Below are 22,846 nucleotides of genomic sequence, written 5' to 3' on the forward strand. Positions count from 1 at the left end.
TGGCAATCCCCAATCGTTACATATATTATGATTTCTGTAGTAGCGTACACACCTTATAGAGTGGTCACTAAAGTCACATATAATTTATGGTCCAACAACTCCATGAAGTTAAACACTGGCTATCTTCGTGGAAAAAAGAAGAGAGATAGCTGGAGAAGAAAATGAAATGGATAATAACAGCGTAACAATCCTTTGTACTATCAACTACTCCTATCTCGAAACAGTGTACTGATTAAGCAATGAACTAGAGCATTTAACTCCCCCAGCGCCACAGTCCAACAGATCAGCTAGCCAACGCCCGCGCCTAGGCATCACCGCATCACGCATGGGCGAGCACGCTACGTACGCCGCTGCTAGTGCTAAGTGCAAGGTAGCAGCTGGCTAGCTAGCAGCGGCGACGAGCCGTCGTTTGGGTGCGCGCGATAGACCAATCGATGGAGGGGGAGAAGACGACGATGACGAAGGTGGTGGCGCCGGTCGAGCGGGTGGTGTTCGAGCTGAACGGTGAGCGGCAGGAGGTAGCGGCGGCGGACGTGGAGCCGTCGACGACGCTGCTGGAGTTCATCCGCACCAGGACGCCATTCAGGGGGCCCAAGCTTGGCTGTGGAGAAGGTATACCCTATGTATATGTTATTATGTACTACATCATCTATCTTGGATGAAAACAGTCACGAAAATTTCCAATTGGTTGAGCATCGTGATTCCGTATAAGTGGTACCGTTTTAGTGCCGTATGTTTTAGATGCCACGAAATAGTTAACCCGACGAATATGATTAACTTTTGACCGACTGAAGAATCGTTTCCGTAGGGATATTACCGTTTCTAACCGTCTTCACAGTGACATATGCCTATTTGTTGCAAGCTGCATAACCAAGCAAACTAGTTCGATTGATCTCTTCAGCTCTTCTACGTGCTCGATCAAGCTAGCTAGTTCTACTTCTAAAATTTTTCACTTAAGTTTACTAACGGATACACGCAAGTCTTTTTATGCTAAAACTTTTACTGGTCGATCCTATTGTTCCATGTCTTCTATGTGGTTCTATTTATGATCCTACGAAAAGGATAAGCAATCAATACTATTGGTTTTCTTTTACTGCTAACTTGAAATATTATATATCGTTCAGGCATCAGGTGAGACATATCTCCTGAATTCCTGATGCCATCCTACATGCTTATTTGCTTCAATTTGTTAATTTGGCTGTAAATTTATTAACCCAAACTAACTGATTAATGATGTGTCATATTGAACATGTTAATTTGCAGCTAGAGATATGCAATACTATATGTTTACACGGAATAAATTAAAAAATAAGAGCTATTCTGATTTTTTTTGGCACTCTGTCTCAAACTGACGACCGACCATTTTAATACATATTTTTTGGTTGATAAAAAAGACTTTTGTTGCTCTGTGTGTTGTTTGGGAAAAAAGAAGATATACAGCACTATGTCACTATGCCTCATTAGTACCGGTTTGTAACAAGCATCAATGCTAGTTTTGAAAATGATACTGCTGAGGGTTAGCCCGAGACCTCTCCCTATCAAACCCAGGACCTCTCACCTGCGTACTCATTTATACATATTAATTCTACTAAAATATAAATATTTTTCTTTTTTATCTTACCAGTTTTAAATCATAGATTTAGACATTTAAATGACTTGAAATAAAAAATATTATCAACTAAAAAATTGATCTCATCGGCAGCTACAATTTTCGTATAAATTAAAGTTTGCGTCAAACTGATTTCATATGAAAGAGTTGTACAATATGGTTGGAATGATAAATACGGTTTGTACCTTGAATGACACTGATAACCCAACCGAAATTTATTCTGATTTCATATGAAAGAGTTGTACAATATGGTTGAAATGATAAATACGGTTTGTACCTTGAGTGACACTGATAACCCAACCGAAATTTATTCTGATTTCATATGAAAGAGTTGTACAATATGGTTGGAATGATAAATACGGTTTGTACCTTGAATGACACTGATAACCCAACCGAAATTTATTCTTGCCGTAAACATGTGACATCAGTGCTGCTTTCGAAGTTTTAAATTCTAATTAATTTAGGCCCTATTTGGCATAGCTCTGAATCAAAGATTTCTAGAGCTGGATATTCCTAACTTCATAAATCCATGATTGTGAATATGTTGATAATATATGGATGAATCATTTTATTCCTATTTTAGATGGAATATAAAGTTTTTAATATAATGTAATACACAAACTCTAAATCCCGTGAGTGTTTGCAATATGGGGCTGTGCCAAACATAGCCTCAAATAATTGAGAGTAGGTCTGAAGTATTTCTGTCGACGGGATGTACCCGACAACGGTATTTTAGTAGTATAGGGGATGTTGGTAACAGGGCATAAGCAAGATTGTGGTAAAGAGACGGGACATATAGATGTTGGTAAGAGGGTATAAGCGATATTTTGTAAAGAGACGGGAAGACAGCTATTTTATCTATGCTAGTTTAGGCCCACGAGGTGGGTAATAGGCATAATCCAGTTTATATAAATTGCTTTGAGATGTATCATACCGATTACAAAGGAGGAGCAAGCTAGCTATCTAGCCCACCAACTAGTATTTGCCGAGAACTAATTCAACGACTTGAAATCGACGGCTAGCTAATGACTACCTTCCAGCTATGGTCTTTGCTATGGCTTGTGATTTGATATTTTCCCTTCCTAGGTGCTATTTATTTACTATATGAGTAGGTGACTTCTTGTCCAAGTATAACTCTAGGGGTTAATGTGAGATACGAGCAAATAAGATCTTGCTTTTCTCGGATCTGATATAAAAGGTATACCTAATACGTATAATACAGATAATTTTATTTTGAGAAAACATTATACTAGTAAAAAACAGTTTTTCCATACGGCCAAAATGGTATTTTTTTTTTCATGTGGGTGGCGCACCCACACGCGAAAATCGATTTTCGCGTGCGGGCGCTTAAGCCGTCCACACGCAAAAATAATAAAATCGCAACAAAAAAAAAGAAAATCAAAACCCTAGCCTTGGAACCCTAATCCAGTAGCAGCCGCTGCTGCCATCCTGCCCAAGGCCCGCCGCTGTCGTCCTCGCAGTTCCCGGTGATGGATCCAGCCGCCCGAGCCCTGGGTGGCAGCGGATCCAACGCTGCCGTTGCTGGGAGACCGCCGCCGCCACCGCCACCGCCGTCGTTGTCCCCGTGATCACCGGCAACAGATCCGCCCTCCCCGCGGTTGCCGGGAGACCGCCGCCGCCACCCTCGCCAATGTCGCCGCCACCGCCGCCCTAGTCGATGCTACCGCCGTCGCCGGGAATGGGTAGAGGAGGAGATGAAGTGGGAGGAGTGGGAAGAGAAGAATATATATGTAGGAAAAAGAGAAGTGGGAGAAAAGAAAAAGGAGTGGGGAGAGATGCGCGCTATTTTCACGTGCAGGTCACTTAATAAGCCCGCATGTAAACATACGCTTATTTTTGCATGCGGATTTATTAAGAGGTCCATCTACGAAAATCAATTTACGCGTGCAGCCCATAAACCTATCACAGCGAAACGATTTTTGTAGATGAAAGCACTTATGATCCGTCTCTAATCTAAGGAGGGTCTCGTAAAAAAATCAATTTTGTATTAGTGTTAGAGGCTGACAAGTGGGTTCATTGATTTTTTTTTTGACATTTTGTATTACTAGAAAAAATGCCCGTGCGTTGCAACGGGTAAAGATGTTTTTTCACTGATATATTAAGAGCTAAGCAATAAATTAAAATATTGGGATCGCTATATACATTATAATTGAAAAAGTTGATGAAATTTTTTCTTAGGTTTAGGGTCAATAGCCTTCCTTCCATTTTAGCCTTAGGCCAGTGTCGAAGATAGTCCCATGGCAGTACGGTTGCTAGTCCCGTGGCCGTACGGTTGCCGGAGCAAATCTCCCCATCAAATCTGGTCGAATCTTTCTCGATCACCCAAAATTGGTTGAGGGTTTTTAATCCACATGATCTTCTCTTCCCGTTTTTTCCAAAATCAGAGTGTAAAACTCTTTGTTTCCCCATGAAATCTGGAAATCCAGCCTAATCTTTCTAGATTACCCAAAATTGGTTGAGGTTTTTTGATCCACGGTATCCTCTTTTCATTTTTTTTCTAAAATCAGAGTGTAAAACTCGAGATAAAAACGATCGGGGAAGATCACCGTCATCATCAGCAATTGTTAAAGGAGATTAAATCCAACAAATTAAAACCGAATCGAAAGGAAAAATAATGGAGAAAATGATGAGGGAGGAATGAGGAATCGCAATTGTTAAAGGAGATTAAATCCAACAAATTAAAACCAAATTGAAAGGGAAAATAATGGAGAAAATGATGAGGGAGGAACGAGGAATCGATTTTTGCAATCAAATTGGAGGAGAAAACGGACAATCGATATGGTGGCGGCACGGCGCCAGGGTTCAACTCGGGAGACGGCGAATGGATCGGATTAAAAAACCAGATGAGAAAAACCAAAATCGCATGGGAGAATAAACCGGCACAAAAAATTTGACAAAAAAAAACAAAAGCGCCCGGGAGATGTGATCGGATTAAAAAAACGGACAAAAAACCAAGAGCCTAACTGCGTGGGAAAAAAAAACTCTTTCGCATGAAAAAGTCGGAAAAAGTACCCGTGGCTGACTTTTTACGGAAGTCGGTCTCTAGATGTTTTTTTTCTATTTTTACTGACGAGCGACGACAGAAGCTTTTTTTAATCGCTTTTGAGTCGGACACATTTTTTTTCTTTTTTTACCTCTTTGAGTCGGACTGTTTTTTCTTTTTAACAGACAACGGAAATTTTAGTACAGAACATAAAATTAAAAAATCGACTTAAACACGGATGACGTACTAAAGTACCGGCAAAAACATTTTCAATTTTTATAATAGTAAAGATTTTTATAATAGTAAAGATTAGTACAAGGAAAAAGGTCGCATCTCACTGACAGGTGGGCCCTTGTCCATGTTGATCGATTCAACGGGCCTTTAGAACCCGTCGGGGTGCACTTGTCAGTGACACATACCCTTAAATCAATTGTAATTATAGAAAATTTAATAAGCTGAAGCCACATGTCATTCTCAATATAATAGATGAAGATTAGTTTAGATTAATCAAAACCATTCAGTTAACTAAAGATGGATTACTCCGTATTAATCAACCGGGCCCCATGTGCCACTTCCACACTTTCTTCTTCCTCTCCTCTCTCCTGCAGCACCACGCGCCGCCTGGCTGAATCTTACGGCGGCCGGCGATGGGAGGGCGAGGAGACTCTGGGCTACGTGTTGGGGAGGCGGTGGAAAGCCCGCGGCTGTGCAGAGCGGCTTGGTGTGGCAGAGGGTTGGCTCGGGGTGAATGACAGAATGAGGCGTCGGCGGTGCCCAGGGAGTTTTCCGGAGAGAGACGAGGTGCGCGCGCCGGAGCTCCGCATCGTCGGGGGGTGGGGGGACGTTAGGAAGGGGCTAAGGTGGTCTTGCCACTATGGCCATCTGCGGCGGGGAGGTGGCGCGGGCGGCGGCCGCTGGTCTCCAAAGGAGGAAGGCACCGATGTAGCGTGGGCACAAGTCGCGCGACGTGACTTTGGCATGGCGCTTCGATGGCAGGTCAGGTCGGCTCTGGCGCGGCGAGGCGGTGGGTTGGCTAGTTGAGGCCTCGGTCGGTGGGAGGGGAAGGCTTTGGCGGGGTGGGCTGTGGCAGCTGGGGTGCTCGGTAGGGATACAAGTAGGCTGACCCGCAAACCCATTTAACGTATTGTTCGGTTTGGAGTGGATTGAAAAGGATTGGAGCGGATTGAGGGGGAATAATTTCACATCACAATAGATGGGAATTAACTGAACAAGGCATTATAGATAAAGTTAGCGGATAAACCACTTATTTAATTTATAAGTGGGTTTACGAGTCTACCCACTTACAAAAATCTCCTTAAAAATAATCTGTTCATCTTCAAGCTCCTTAAAAATAATATTTTTATGTATTCCAATGTTTACTGTCTCTCTTGCCCAATATGGGATTGGCAGCAAAAATCAACTTCATGATTAAGCTCGTCGTGACCACAGAAATGCTTTCTTTTGTGTGCAAATACATCCACAGTGTGCAAGGGATGGAAATGCTTTCTTCTATCCAAGCTTTCTTCTATCCAATTCTTCCGAAGTCCCAACCTTGTGGTATGCTAAAGGCTATGACTATTCTTTTCTTTCGTACAGCTCTTCCATTTAGGGCTGAAATAGTAATTGTGCTTTACATGGCCATTTCAGTTATCACATCCCTTTCCTATGTTTTTCTTCTGGTATTCGACTAATTCAAGTTTTGAATTACATGTACAACATGAATTAGAATGATAGGTGAGATTGATCTAGTTCAGTTAATGTTCTGTTGTGCAAATCTTTTTTTTAGATAAAAGGCTTGACGCCCTGCTTTTATAGAAAGCAATAGATTGTTTTTGCTGGGGAGACCAGCTTTACAGGATTCATTCTAGGAACATGATAATAGGCACGCAGGCCAAAGGGAAAGCAAAAACTCAAAGAAGAAAAATCAAACATCCAGGGCTCTCAAAGTTTATGGGCCAAAACAGAACTCTAGAGGACTAACAGCTAAATACTTAAAAGAGAAACAGGAACCACATCACGCTCAACCTATTCCTGCCTGCAGGTGGAATCTTCTAGTTTCCTCAAGCAGTGACGAGGTCACAAACTCCAAGCCTGAGACGTCCTTTGCTCTCACCAGTATCTTCCAGTGCTGCAAAAGGGAAATCACACGATAGATAATCGTGAGCGGTGACCCAATCAATTTATCACGAAAAATCATGTCATTCCTAGTTAGCCAGAGTTGCCAGCTCACAGTTGCCAAAAACATCCAACTCAGAGTATTATGAGAATTGTTATCAGGTTTCAACATTGATGCAAAAAAGTGATCGAAAGAAGAAGGAACAAAGTTCCAGCTGAACGCATCTCTAGCAAAACACCATATAAAAGATGCCATGGGACAAGTAAAAATGACATGTTTGGCATTTTCAGTGACACCACAAAGCTCACAAGCCTCTGAACCTTCCCAGTTTTTCTGTCACAATTATTCAGTGGTTTGGATCCGGTCTTTCATCGCTAGCCAGAGAAAGTGTTTTCGCTTAAGAGGAATCGGTAGTCTCCACAGTATATTCATTTGGGGGTCAAGTACACCTCTAAAAGTTAACAACTGATATAACGATTTCGAGGTATAAACACCATTTTTTCCATGAACCCATTTGAGCACATCATCCTCATCAGTACAAGCAATCTCTTGTATTAGTTCAGATAACTCTCTCCACTCAGTTAGCTCTGCATTACCAAAAAGTCTTCTGAAAGTAAGACATTCTAACCCCTCATGAGCCACCTCTTTCACATTTATTCTTTGTTGGTTGCAAATCTCATAGAGACTCAGGAACCTAATTCTCAGGGGGCAATTACCTATCCAAACGTCATCCCAGAATAAGATATGGTCCCCTTTTCCTAGAACCCATTGTCCCCCAAGAACAAACCACTTTCTGATATTTAGTAAACCTCTCCAGAATTGGGAGATCCCTACCTCTGAACCATAGAAAAAGCCTCTATCTCTCATATACTTGTTTCTTAAAAGATCAAGACACAAACTCTTTTCTTTTGATTCAAGTTTGAAGATCCATTTGGCCAGGAGGGCTATATTGAAAGCTCTAGTTTCAGTGAAGCCCAGGCCACCAAACTCTTTAGGGAAAGCTAAATTCCTCCATCTTTTGCAACTCTCTCTCTTTCCTCCAACTCTAACCCCACAGTAAACACCTCACTTTTGTGGTAATTTATTTTCATCCCAGAAAGCTCTTCAAAACAATAAAGAAGGAACTTTGTTATCACAATCTCTTTGTCAATGAAAGGAATAAAGATCACAGTGTCGTCTGCATACTGCAGGTGTGTTAGTCCTCCAGGGATGAGATGGGGAATGAGCCCAGACAGAAGGTTAGCAGCTTTTGCATTCTCAAAGATCTTCGCAAGTGCATCACTTACTAAATTGAATAGCAGGGGAGAGAGGGGGTCACCCTATCTAAGCCCTCTGTAAGTACTAAAGAATTCACTTCTCTCCCCATTGATATTAACACACACTCTCCCTCCTTGGACACAAGCTTTGATCCAATTAATCCAGGATGGAGGAAATTTTTTCCTATCTAACACCTCAAAAAGGAAATCCCAACTAACTCTATTATAAGCCTTCTCAAAATCAATCTTAAACACCACTCCCTTCAGATTATGTTTATGTAATTCATGAAGAGTTTCATGCAAAGTAATACAACCCTCTAAGATGAATCTACCAGGAATAAAAGCAGTCTGAGTATGAGAAATCTCATTGTTAGCTACAACAGTAAGTCTATTAGTAACTACCTTAGCCAAGAACTTAAAGCAGTCATTTAGAACACAAATAGGCCTGTATTGTTTAATGTTAGCAGCTTCCTTAATTTTGTGGATCAGAGAAATAATGCCATAATTTAGTCTTTTTAGATTTAACTCATTGTTATGTAAAAGGATTAGCATTTCAAAAAGGTCACCTCTTAACTCTTGCCAGAAAGTTTTATAAAATTGTACATGGAAACCATCAGGGCCAGGGGCAGTGTTAAGCTTGGCCTCTTTAATGACGTTATCCAGCTCTTCTAGGGTAAATGGTCTTATGATCCAAGCACTCTCTTCCTCAGTAAGGTGATGTGAGTCAGTCCAGAAATCTTGGCTCAAGTGTGTTTTGGAAGGGGGCTTAGCCCAAAATAACTCTTTGTAAAAAGCAATGATGTGTTCCTTTAACTCCCCTTCTTCAGAGATCAACTCACCCTCATGCTCCAAGCTAAAGATCTATTCTGCAAATTCCTCACCACCTAAAGTAAACTGAGGGTTATAACATTTTGTGAATTTATTCATAGTTTTATAATATTTTGTGTTATTCCAGGTGGATGTGGGGCTTGTGTAATCCTTATAGCCAAGTATAATCCAAAGACAGATGAAGTGACTGAATTCAATGTAAACTCATGCCTAACACTTCTTTACAGTATACATTTCTGTTCAATTATTACCACTGAGGGTCTGGGGAATACCAAAGATGGCTTCCATTCTATACAGAAAAGAATGTCCGGGTTTCATGCCTCCCAGTGTGGTTTTTGCACCCCTGGCATGTGCATGTCTATTTTCTCCTCTCTTGTCAATGCTGACAAATCCAAGAAGCCTGCACCACCAAAAGGGTTCTCAAAGCTATCTATATCAGAAGCAGAAAGGTCTTTCTCGGGTAACATGTGTCGATGCACCGGTTACCGACCGATTGTTGATGCCTGTAAAAGTTTTGAATCGGATGTTGACCTAGAGGATTTGGGCCTTAATATATTCTGGAAAAAGGGTGACAAACACCCAGATCCTACCAAATTGCCAAGCTACACTCTTGGTGGTGGGATCTGTACCTTCCCAGACTTCCTTAAATCTGAGATCAAATCTTCGCTAGACTTCAATGATGCTAGTATTTCAGGCCCCAGGGAGGGATGGTATTGTCCCAAAAGTATCAAACAGTACTATAAGTTAGTAAATTCTGGCTTATTTAGTGAAAGCTCTGTGAAAGTGGTGGTTGGGAACACAAGTACTGGTGTTTATAAGGATCAGGACCTTTATGACAAGTATATTGACATTGCAGGCATTCCAGAACTTTCTGCTATTGTAAGGAAAGATAAGGGCATTGAAATTGGAGCAGCTACGTCAATTTCCAGGACCATTGAGATACTTAACCAAGAAAGTGAATTAACATCCTCTCCAAATGGGAGTGTGGTTTTCAGAAAACTTGCTGAGCACATGAGCAAAGTGGCTTCGCCATTTGTTCGTAACACAGCAAGCATTGGAGGAAACATAATTTTGGCACACAAATACCCTTTTCGCTCAGACATTGCAACCATACTTCTTGGTGCTGCCGCAACTGTCAATCTTCAGGTTTCTTCGAAAACACTACATGTTAATTTGGAGCAGTTCCTTGAGCAACCTCCTCTGGATCACAGTACTTTACTTCTGAGCATATTTATTCCACATTGGGCTTCAGACTGTAAGAAAGAGCATACTTTGGTATTTGAAACTTATAGAGCAGCTCCACGTCCTCTTGGCAATGCTGTTTCATATGTTAATTCTGCTTTCCTAGGACATGTTTCCTTGGATAAATCATCAGGTGACAATATATTGAGTAACCTGCACTTGGCTTTTGGTGCCTATGGAACTAAACATGCTATTAGAGCAAGGAAGGTTGAGGAATACCTGACAGGAAAAATACTTTCTGCATCTGTTGTGCTTGAAGCAATTCGATTGCTGAGAGAAACAATTGTACCGGTGGAAGGAACAACTCATCCTGAATACAGAGTCAGTGTGGCTGTTGGATTTCTCTTCAGTTTCTTATCTCCACTTTGTAAAGGTGTGATAGAGTCTGGAAAAACTCTCAGTATTTCTGAAGATTTGGTAGATACTGATAATGTCCATAACAAGCCATTGTCTTCACGACGAGAAACACTTTCTGATGATGAATATACACCTGTTGGAGATCCAATCAAGAAGTATAAAGTTGAGGTTCAAGCATCCGGTATGTGGTAACGTAATTACGTGGCATCATCACAATTACAAAAATAATCAAGCTGATATTTCCCAATGAATCCTCCTTGGAGAATTACATATATACTCTTCTCTTGTCGAATGCAGGGGAGGCAATATATGTAGATGATATTCCTGCTCCAAAGAATTGCCTATATGGAGAATTTATTTACAGCACACAACCTCTTGCTAATGTGAAGAGTATTAAATTCAAACCTTCTTTGGCATCGAAGAAGATCATTACAGTTGTTTCTGCCAAGGATATTCCAACTGGAGGGCGAAATATTGGATCAACATTCTGGTTTGGGGATGAAGAACCACTATTTGGTGATCCAATTGCTGAGTTTGCTGGACAAGTTCTCGGTGTTGTGGTACTTATCTTCTCATACTTTTAATATTTTATACAAAGTTTCAAGCACTTAACAGAAGACTGTTCTATAATGAGACAATGTTATGAAATTTATTTGTGGGTTTGTTGTTTTTCCATGATCCATATTCACGTAAATAAAACATGTTCTTTAACTCAGATTGCAGAAACACAGCCATATGCTGACATGGCAGCAAAACAGGCAGTTGTTGAATATACCACAGATGGTTTAAAGGCACCAATCTTAACAGTGGAACAAGCTGTGCAAAGCAATAGCTATTTCCAGGTTCCCCCTGAAAGGGCTCCCAAGCAAGTTGGTGATTTTTCCAACGGAATGGCAGAAGCTGATCACAAGATCATGTCGGAAGAAGTATGTTTTTAACATTCTCTGTGATTCCTCAAAGTATCATCTCAGTTGCTTTATTAAAAGACGCAGGAGTTATAAGATACTCTTCTACTTCTACCAATCACCTGCTTAGTTTTGATATTTGTTGGTTGAAACTATGACATTCGTAGTATTCAACAAAGAAAAATTGTTAGACCAGTGAACAAACAGCAACTACAACATTCTCCTTGTGGTTGGAGTTCATGATACTTTTGCTTTTCAGATATAATAACTATATTGTCATAATGATTTTCTTAAGAGATTATGAACTGTTAACTATATACCCATAATAATTCTCATAAAATTTATGAATGTTACCTTGTTTGTACTTAAATTGATCTTGAAACTATTTATAATCGGTACCAGTTAATTTGCAAACTGTAATCGCCATTACATACTTGCAATTGGAATGTTATTACATGTTACAGTTTGTAATTGGAGTGACCAATTTTCCTCAAGCTATAAGTAAGGCTCATCTAAGGCAACATAGTATAACATCTTCTCATGTAATAATGCGTGATATTGATTATTACAGGTCAAACTTTCTTCTCAGTACTACTTCTACATGGAAACACAGACAGCACTAGCAATTCCAGATGAAGATAACACCATGACAGTATACAGTTCATCACAATTCTCTGAACTTGCACAGAATGTCATTTCCAAGTGCCTCGGCATTCCATTCAACAATGTACGTGTCATTACAAGAAGGGCTGGAGGTGGCTTTGGTGGAAAGGTAGTCAGATCACTCCATGTGAGAATCTAATTTATTATCACACTAGTCTTTTTTTTTTATAGAGAAGGGTATTTTTTTACCCAGCCTCTACATCCAACCAGATATATACGGCCATTGAAATAGGGAACTTAGCCTCACAAACAACCCAATCTAAAATTCGCTCCATAGGAGATTTGAACTCAGGACCTTGGGGTACTACTCAGGTCACTGTAACCACTAGGCTACATGCCCTTTTGTATTATCACACTAGTCTAGTAATTGCTATGCCTTACTATGAAGGGAAATCTATACTGTTTTTACATTTTCCATGTGGTTCGCATTCATGAACGCCTAGCACCCCCCAGGCCCCCACCCCGGTGTTGAATTAAGAAACATTAGATTTATACTGTGCTGTGTACAGGTTTGATGACCCTATTTTGCACTGTTATATATATATATATATATATATATATATATATATATATATATATATATATATATATATATATATATATATATATATATATATATATATATATATATATATATATATATATCAAATCTATTCTACACCCCTCCTCTAGAATAACTATTCTACACCCCCTCCCTCCCATGGGCAAACCCACCTCACACACCCTCCCTAGGGCCCAAAACACCTCTCCCACCTCGGTGAAAGCGTCCTCCCGCCGGTCAAACCCGCCCACTAACTCGCCCCCACGCCCACCACTTTGCTGTCCTCGTCTCTCAGAGATTGTGCAGTAACAGGGCGGTTATCGTGCAGTAACAGGACAACTTTCTCGCAGTAACGATATCAAAAAGTAGTCATGATGGATCTAATTTTGTTAAGCACTTTTTTACGAACATCATGGTATAAACGGATTAGAAAAATAATATATGGCATGAGAGATATTGTTCTCTAAAGATTGAGATTTACCTCTTTTCAGTCCTCGTCTCACTGGAACGGCATAGTAACGCGACGGTCAATGTGTAGTAACACAGCTGCTTTTCGCAGTAATGATGTTAAAAAATAGTTATGATGATTCTAGTTTCGTTAAGAATTTCTTTTACGAACGCCATGATGCAAACGGATTAGAAAAATAAGACGTGACATGTACGTTGCTGCTCTCTAAAGGTTGAGATTTAAAATATATTAGCTCTACAAGAACATTACTAATATAGTGCCACCCGTTACTATAGTTTACGATGGTTCTAGTTTCGTTAAGAACTTCTTTTACGAACGCCGTGATGCAAACGGGTTAGAAAAATAAGACATGATATATACATTACTGCTATCTAAAGATTGAGATTTAAAATATTTTAGCTTTACAAAAACATTACTACTATAGCGCCACCCGTTACTATGCATGTTTTCTGTTACTGCAAATTTCGTCATGTTGTTACTGCCAAAACAACAGTAACAACCTATAATTTTTGTAGTAACAACCGACAATTTTTGTAGTAAGGTATCATGTTACTACCCTTCTAGGATATGTTACTGCGAAATCATAGGACCAATGTATGATTAACTGGTTCTCACGCAATTTGAACAGACATACAAAGCATGTAAACAATATTTATTATTTCCATAACATCATACGGTGAATTGGTTAGGATAGCTTGCCATGAACTATGAAATCATGGGTTCAAGTCTTAATTTCATCAATTTATTTTTAATTTTTTTTAAAAAAGAGAAAAGAATGGAGAAAAAAAACGAGAGATGGGAAGGAGAGAGAAAAAACGAAGAGGAGGGCACGGGAGGAGAAAAAAAACGAAAAAAAGGAAAGGAGGGAGAGGGAGAGGGAGGTGGAAAAAACGAAAAAAAAAAGAAAAAAGAGAGGGATCGGGAGGAGGAAAAAACGAAAAAAAATAAAAAAAGAGAGGGATCGGGAGGAGGAAAAAACGAAAAAAAATAAAAAAAGAGAGGGATCGGGAGGAGGAAAAAACGAAAAAAAAGAAAAAAGAAAAGGAGGGAGAGAGGACGAGGAGAGGAATCGGGACTGATTGAGAAAAATAGTGGGGGAGAGAGGGTATCAGGAGGAAGGAGAGAAGAGGGAGGGTAGTTGTTCTTACCATAAAAGTAACTCCATGAAAGAAAAAATAACTGACAATGACAGTGTCACCTGTTGATTCTGACTGATCCATATGCTTTTGTAGATTGCAACAGCAGCTGCACTCTGTGCACACATGCTACGTCGTCCAGTGCGCATGTATCTCAATCGCAATACTGACATGATCATGGTTGGGGGTCGCCACCCGATGAAAGCTCGTTACTCCGTTGGTTTCAAGCCTGATGGGAAAATTACAGCCTTGCACCTGGATTTACTAATAAATGCTGGGATATCTGCTGATGCAAGCCCCATAATCCCTGGCACTATTATATCAGGTCTGAAGAAGTACAACTGGGGTGCTCTTTCATTTGATGTCAAGCTCTGCAAAACAAACAACACATCCAAATCAGTGATGCGAGCTCCTGGAGAAACACAAGGGTCTTTGATTGCTGAAGCCATCATTGAACATGTCGCTGCAGTACTCTCCCTTGACGCCAACACTGTCAGGCAGAAGAATTTCCACTCCTATGATAGCCTTGTTTTGTTCTACCCGGAAAGCGCAGGCGAATCGTCTACGTACACATTACATTCTATTTTTGACAGATTAGCTTCAACTTCTAGCTACCTAAAACGTGCTGAATCCATCAAGAAGTTTAACAGTTGCAATAAGTGGCGAAAGCGGGGCATTTCTTCTGTGCCCCTCATTCTGAAGGTAAGAGTGAGACCAGCACCTGGAAGAGTTTCTGTACTCAGTGATGGCTCCATTGTTATCGAGGTTGGTGGGATCGAACTTGGGCAAGGACTTTGGACAAAAGTACAGCAGATGGCGGTTTATGCTTTGGGACAATTGTGGCCTAACGGGTGTGAAGGTCTTCTTGACAGAATCCGTGTTCTTCAGTCTGATACATTGAACTTAATTCAAGGTGGCGTTACTGCTGGCAGCACTACATCTGAATCTAGTTGTGCAGCAACCCTTCAGGCGTGCAACATGCTGGTTGAGAGATTAAAGCCAGTCTTGGATAGGCTGCAGTTGCAGTCAGGCATAGTATCATGGGATACATTGATTTCGCAGGTGATTCCAGTTTTCTATAATGTCAGTTTATGCACAGTAAAGTAGAATACCCTTTTTTGTTTATGTAATGGAACGGCGTCCCACTAGCAAATTCTGGATTTTTCACATTTTGGTCCTTTTAAAAAACTTATTTCGCAAATAGACCCCTAGAAAAACTTATCCCAGAAATGGTCCTTTTTGGGGCGCCAGAGTGGCTGGCGCCGTCCTCCTGCCACCGTGGCACACGCAAACCGACGTGGCAAGAGGAGGGCGCCAAAATGGTTGGCGCCGCCCTAGGGAGGAGGGCGCCAGCCATTCTGGCGCCGCCCCCCTCCCCCTCCCCCACCACCCCTCGTCTCCATTCCTGTTTCTCTATATTGCAACCTTTTTATTTTTGTTTTATTTTTTTGGATGTTTTTTCGCACTTAGGATACGATACAACCAGCTAAAAAAAAATTAAACTTGAACGGAATATACCACTTAGCTAGATATCCGAAAATAGCATACCGCTTAGCCTATTTTGCACCTTCATCGGAATTAGACCATAACTTCTTTAGTAAATACCTTTGATCAGCATGTTAAATATAATGCACTCTACCACTATATGAAATTACTTAATCTCTAATTCAAAATATAACCACATGAAATGATAGCCATAAGTTAAATAGTACAGAGAGATGCAGTTTTTTTTATTTTATTTTATTTTTTTGATATTTTTTTCACACTTAGGAGAATACAGGAACCAACCATAGAAAAAATAAACTCGAAACGGACAAAATATGTGACTTATAGAATTTTCCAAAGCTCTACCGAAACGGACAAAATATGTCATTTATTAAAATAGGCGTAACTTTCTCATACAGACTCGGAATCAGGCAAATAATATATCCACGGATATCTGCAAAAAAAGTTACATCCGATTCTTCCTGCTTTGCCGGATTCGGCGATATTAGAACCTCCAAATTCCGCTTGCAAGATTGTGTTTTCGAGGAGAGAAGTTTTTCGGTAGAGCTTTGGAAAATTTCACAGGCCACATATTTCGTCCGTTTGAGTTTATTTTTTATATGGTTAGTTCTTGTGAGTTCCTAAGTGTGAAAAAAATATCAAAAAATAAAATAAAAATAAAAAAGTTGCACATCTCTCTCCTCTGCACTAGTTCGGAGAGAGAGGAGAGGAGAGGAAAAATTCTATAGGTCACATATTACGTCCATTTGAGTTCATTTTTTCTATGGTTGATTCTTGTGTGTCTCTAAGCGTGAAAAAAATATCAAACAAATAAAAAAAAAATAAAAAATTACTGGGGGGAGGGGCGCCAGCCACTCTGGCGCGCTCCCCCTAGCCACCTCAGCATCGCCCCGCCACGTCGGCAGGGGGACGGAGCCAGAGAGGCTGGCGCCGTCTAGTTGGACAACGGCGCCAGCCACTCTGGCGCCCCAAAAAGGACCATTTTTGGGATAAGTTTTTTCAGGGGTCTATTTGCGAAATAAGTTTTTCAAAAGGACCAAAATGTGAAAAATCCAGCTAGCAAATTCACCATTTTAGTATTTTACCATGTTTTAAGAACTCCAAATAAAAAAAAATGATTGCAGTACAGAGTTGTGAATTCCTGCTAACAATTCAAATGCAAATCCATTCCCAGACCAAGAAAAGAGGAAAGGAGACCTACTCATCGTCTGCTAGCAGTATCGCTGGTCATTGTCCTACTCCTATCATGATACCGGAGAAAAAAAAATAAATTGATTTTCTGTGGATTTAGATAACTGTTTGTTTGCTACATTTATGATTATTTTAGAATTTTCAAAATCATGGAATATAATGTTGTCTCTCCGTCCCAAAATAAGTACAGTTTTGTACTGTTCATATCCGACGTTTGACCGTTCATCTTATTTGAAAATTTTTTATGATTAATATTTTTATTATTATTATAAGATAAAACATGAATAGTATTTTATGTATGACTAATTTTTTTTATTTTTTTCATAAATTTTTCAAATAAGACGGACGGTCAAACGTTGGACACAGATACCCATGATTGCACTTATTTTGTGACGGGTGTAGTATTTTCATAATAGAAAAGCCGGTTCCCCTAGGCTACACTTGGCCGTTAGGTAATTACAACTTCATACGCAGGCCTCTCAGGAAAATGTTAATTTGTCAGCAAGTGCATACTGGGTGCCTGACCAAGACTCGAAGTTTTACTTGAACTATGGAGCTGGTACAAGTGAGGTGCGTAGTTCTGTTATGGTAGAATTTTCTATACCATTCTATGTTGAAAATTTCCTGGAATGCAGGTTGAGATTGATCTTCTTACTTGAGCAATTACCATACTAAGGAGTGATCTTATTTATGACTCTGGCAAAAGTTTGAATCCTGCTGTAGACTTGGGCCAGGTTTGATATATTTTGCATTCAAATCTTCTTCCATGTATCTGAGTATAAACAGATGAGTTTTGGTCGTCACACAAGTGTGTATCAAGTATCAGATGGATCTGCTCCCTTTTTTTATGTAATTGTTTGTTCGACTCTGTGATGACAAATAGACAACACATTTCTCTCATAAAGCTTTCACTGGCATATAAAATAACGAGCAGACATAATTAGACATACTTGCCCCACCGGAATGAAAAAAAAAATTAACCGCCTCTAGAAGGGGCTCGAAAAACAGGTTAAATTACATAATTCAAGTTCTGAAGGGATTGTGAGAAAATTAAATGCATGTCGAACGTCATATATGATCTGTACTCTCTTATCATGCAGATTGAAGGTTCCTTTATACAAGGAATTGGTTTCTTCATCTATGAAGAACACCAAACAAACAGTGATGGCTTGGTTATTAGCAACAGCACCTGGGACTACAAGATCCCAAGTGTGGACACCATCCCGAAGCAATTCAACTTAGAGGTGCTCAACACTGGATACCATAGAACCGTGTGCTTTCTTCAAAAGGTAATTAACAGTCTGGTCTCGTCAATTCAATATGATTCTTTTGCAGCTTGAATTTAACATTGACTTTAAGTAATTTACCTATTGATTTTCCTAGCTTCTGGGGAACCTGCCGTGGTTCTTGGAGCATCTGTGCATTGTGCGGTGAGAGAAGCAATCCAAGCAGCGAGGATAGAGTTTGCAGGTGGCAGCGAATCTACCTGCAAATTTCAGCTTGATGTCCCTGCTCCAATGACGCTGGTGAAGGAACTGTGCGGCTTGGATATTGTGGAGAAGTACTTGGAAGATCTATCTAGCCATGGAGTTGGAAATTGCAACTAGAGCATTATCTGCAATTCTGAAATTCAGTAACATTCAGTTATTGAAAGGAGTGGTATGATCCATTCGGTGGGGCTTGATAAAACAGTGAAATTCAAATGTTTGCGATATTCAGTGTTTTTCTTCAACCATTTTATCGACAATTTGATGGTACTGAACCACCGATATTTTTTATGTTTATTAAAACATGACAACTGTTGATGATATAGGAGTTTTTCCTTGTTTTGAAGGTATGGTCAATCGAAACATATGTGCCAAAAATCATGGATTATGTATGTACTGTATATAAGCTAAACAAAAATAAAGTGCACAATGGTCTATATTGTGTGTCTACATAGTTTGTATATGTATGCAAGATCACTTATGATGGCTGGAGTCATATAGGAAAACACAGTATAGACGAATAGGTAAACAAGAAAGCTTATACCTTGCATTCTGATCAATGGTTTTATCTTCTTGACAAAGTATAAAAAAGGAATCGTTATTAGTACATAAAACAAACGTGTGTTTACATTGTCGACATAAGATAAGAGCATTTGAGGTGACTATAATCACCATCAAACACTTAAAAAAGAGAAAATCCCTTGTATGTTACTGAAATTTGATTTTGATCCTTCCATACCTCTCCCGTCAATTGATAGTCTAATTTCTATAAAAATAACCATTTTACCCTTTGGATGAACATAGTTACGAGTTTGTTGTGCGATACATTATTTATGAAAAAAATTAATTTTAGATAATAAAATAAAAAATTTGTATGATATTATTTTAAAAAAGTTATAAAAAATGAGGAGCATTCATAAAAGAGACTAACAATGCTCGTGATATTTTTTTTTATAAATACTCCCGATAAAAAAAATCTATTGTCCTATGAAAATGTTAAAGAAAAAAAATTAATTTATTACATTTGTTTTATTTTCAAAATTTATGTCAAAATTTTCTGCACTAATTATTAAGTCTCATTAGTTTCATAAAATGCACATATTGTGCACTCAAACAAAATTTTCATTCGTTTTTCAAGCTTATATTCAAATCTAAATCATCAAGGGCATAAAATACATTTGCAACCAAACATAATAGTGAAATGAAGGAAAATGTAACGGCAGGGGTATGAAAGGGATCAAGTTAAAATTTTAGGGATATACAAGGGATTGAGTAAATTTCAGGGGAATGAAAAGGATTGGGCAAGTTTTCAAGGGTATATAGGGAATTTACTCTTAACAAAACCAAGAAAAATAACCTTGTTCTAGCTAAATATTGGAGGAAGGGATGTGAAACTTAATAAAAATAGAATGAGAATATACTAAAACATATTAGAAGTTTAGAATGTATTTCATTGGATTGAATTGAAAGCTAAAAATTTTAGAGTCCTTAATTTTTGGGAGCCCTGCGCGGTGCCTATGTACAGGCTTTGTCTATTTTGCCTATGTACAGGCCTTGTTTATTTTGCAGTATCTATTTGCAGGCCTTCTCAGCGATATCGCTAAACTCTAGTGGCGCGGAGCTGGCTGGTCTGATTGCTGATAGAGTCACTTGCGGATGAACGACATGGGGTTGGCTTTACCTCACTAGTGACTCCAGATATGAAAGTGGTCGGTAGATCAGAACCAGTCCTATACTACCCTGTTTTCACATAAAAGAGAAAATAATAAGGTTTACCTACAAAGGACAGTGACTATACAGAGATAAATATAAAATTATTAGCAAGTAGTAAACTCTTAAATCATTAATCTTCCCCGGCAAACGGCTCCAGAAATGCTTGTTGATATTTCTTAGTGATATTACTAGAAATATAATTCCCAGCAATGACGTAAAAATATTCATGGTTTATTTATGGTCATAGATATGATCCGCAAGCGCACGGATATATCATTGTAGCATTTCACCCGGGAGTATTCCAAGGTATCGTATTTATTTAATACCAAGGGAGGATATGATAAGAGAGTACTATGCTAATAGTTTATATATTACTTCTATACATTAAAGTCTATGTAGAGGTTAAATGATTCAAAGGGTAGGTGACATTCAGAAGAAAGAAAGTAAGATACTCTCACTAAAATAAATACTAAGCTAAGTGGAGAAAGAATAAGAAAAGAATTCATTCCTATACCTCTAGTATACATACACATTTAGTCTACACTTGCTAGTATACAGTCATGCAACCAATACTCCCTAATAGTGTCCTCCTGGTGTTTCAAGAGACCACCCCTGATTACCGAGTTACTTACGATAACCTGTCATGGCCATATATAGAAGAGTACCCTCCCCAGGAAATTGCACTTAGGATTATATACACGTGTGGAGGAATACCCATACTGAGCTGTCACCATCAGCGGCCCACCTTGACGTATCCGCAGCATATAACCCCAATTAATGATACTTAATAATCTAGACACCACATCTACATTATTAAATACTACTCTACATCCATGCATCCGACATAGAGTAACCGAATACTCGGACATTAAACCCACACCATTAGACCTCTCTGGTAAGCTAGTTATACAACTATATTGGCACAAGTATAAAGTAAAGTCGGTACTTAGATAATATAAATGGAATAAAATACCGAAGATGTATAAAGAAGAATATTCTATTAATTCAATAAGTTTTACAAAAGAAGAGAGGAAAGCTACTAGAGCCATACCCAAATTCTCCTAAAGACCCGAGGACTAAGAATACTATTCTAATTCCTACTCCACTAGCACTAGTGTACAACTAAACTTGAGAGAGGGAGAGAGCTCTTCTTCTTAAGTGTGTGCTTGGAATGAAGGAAGTGAAGGGGTATTTATAGGTGGAGATGACTTGAGAGGGTGGAGATCCTCCATGGCATCCAAGGAGCATCTTTCTTCTCCTCATGCCATCTGTCCTCCTGAAGTCGGTAATAGTGCGGGAACCGGTCATAACGACCTTGGGTAGTCGGTAAGTAACTGTCTGTGAAAGATGAGGCCAATTGGGCCAGTTTGTGGGTCAGCCGAACCAAGGGGTCGGCCGACCCCTTGCTGGCTCTTCTGGCCCTCAATTTTCTCCAGTAGACTACTATGTGGGCCTCTAAATCAGTGATATACATTTTGGGCCCATTTGTGATTGTTAAATTGGACTTTTGGGCCTTCTCATGCAATTGCAGGTCACCGACAGACTTTCGACTGATTGATCGATATATTTCCACCTTCTTCTCTTCATTTATGAGTGCTTCTCTTGCATACATGTTAGTAGCATAGCATATAGTGGAAGTAGTTATTTTATTTGTAAATTATGCATTGCAAGCATAGCTAGTCTTCATACATTGGGTAATATTGACGGTCAAAACTAGTCGATAACGATGGTCAACAGTGCATCAAACAATAATTTTGCCAAATATAGAACAAAAGAATGTATCATGATAAGAAACACACGTTAGATGTGTTAGCATGTTGTTTGTAAACAAATATGCATATGAAAATCTTTGCAACATATAAGATTTTTCATGCATAGGTAAAAGTCACTGAAAAATATTATTTGTGATCAAGGAATTTGATTACAAAGAGAAAAGAAAGCTTTCTTTGCCCAGTTTTAAATTATACTATCAAAACATGTATAGTTGGGAGGGAGCGTATTGTTGTATCCTGTGCACACAGGGAACAATATCATGTGCACACCAACTAACAAATTTTCTAAAAAAATATAGAAAAAAATGTACATATAGTTTCAACATCATTACACTAATTTGTAAAGTCTTCAGCTCAAATTTATTATATTTTGGCCGTAACAAAAAAAATATAAAATTCCAGACAGCTTTAAGAGTATCAAAATTTTGTTTCTTTTTTTCTTCCTATATGTAACGAATTTTGAGATAGGACTTTACATATAAATATAAATGTAATACTACTTAAAAATAAATTAAAAATACATGTACATATTTTTTTAGTCTTTTTTTTTAAAGTTGATGTGCACAGTTTGTATATAAGAAGGCTTGTGTGCATGGTAACGTATCCTATGCACACAAGACTTTTAGTTCGAAAGCATCCAATATATGGTGCTACATTCATCTACTCCCTCCATCACTAAATATTTCACGCCGTTGACTTTTTTAAACATGTTTAACCGTTTGTCTTGTTCAAAAATTTAAGTAATTATTAATTCTTTTCATATCATTTGATTAATTGTTAAATATACTACTACTACTCAAGTTTCTGAATAATGTTCACAAAATTTTTTGAATAAAACGAACGGTCAAACATGTTTCAAAAAGTCAACGACATCAAATATTTTTAGGGATGGATGGAGTATATATAAATATATTCGGGAAAAATAAAACCATTGTATCCAGGTAGGGCATTGGATCCGCCGTTTTCTGGAGCATGTGTGTGTGGGGTGAAATAAAGCAGAAGTTCAATGATTGTCGCTAAAAGTAAAAGAAAGTCAGTGACTACTTCCTCA

General features: G+C 38.9%; 1 protein-coding gene across 8 annotated transcripts; it reads left to right on the plus strand.

Annotated features, from left to right (window-relative positions):
- The first annotated feature begins 219 nt into the window (after positions 1-219).
- On the plus strand, positions 220-18,759 carry LOC4342932 (probable aldehyde oxidase 4). 8 transcript variants are annotated; one of them, XM_066311969.1, is made up of 11 exons: positions 298-612; positions 7,920-7,967; positions 8,941-10,593; positions 10,710-10,972; positions 11,129-11,338; positions 11,889-12,089; positions 14,223-15,188; positions 17,298-17,393; positions 17,459-17,557; positions 17,924-18,112; positions 18,207-18,747. In XM_066311969.1, the coding sequence occupies exons 3-9, from the start codon at positions 9,117-9,119 to the stop codon at positions 17,480-17,482; spliced, it is 3,237 nt and encodes a 1,078-aa protein (XP_066168066.1). In that variant the 5' UTR covers positions 298-612; positions 7,920-7,967; positions 8,941-9,116; the 3' UTR covers positions 17,483-17,557; positions 17,924-18,112; positions 18,207-18,747. The 8 variants fall into 8 exon arrangements, with proteins under 8 accessions (XP_066168065.1, XP_066168064.1, XP_015644601.1 ...); XM_066311968.1 differs by lacking the exon at positions 7,920-7,967 and having other exon boundaries at positions 220-612; XM_015789115.3 differs by lacking the exon at positions 7,920-7,967 and having other exon boundaries at positions 287-612; positions 11,889-12,107.
- Positions 18,760-22,846: the final 4,087 nt, after the last annotated feature.

Source organism: Oryza sativa, chromosome 7 (genome assembly GCF_034140825.1).
Source record: "Oryza sativa Japonica Group chromosome 7, ASM3414082v1".
NCBI lineage: Eukaryota > Viridiplantae > Streptophyta > Magnoliopsida > Poales > Poaceae > Oryza > Oryza sativa.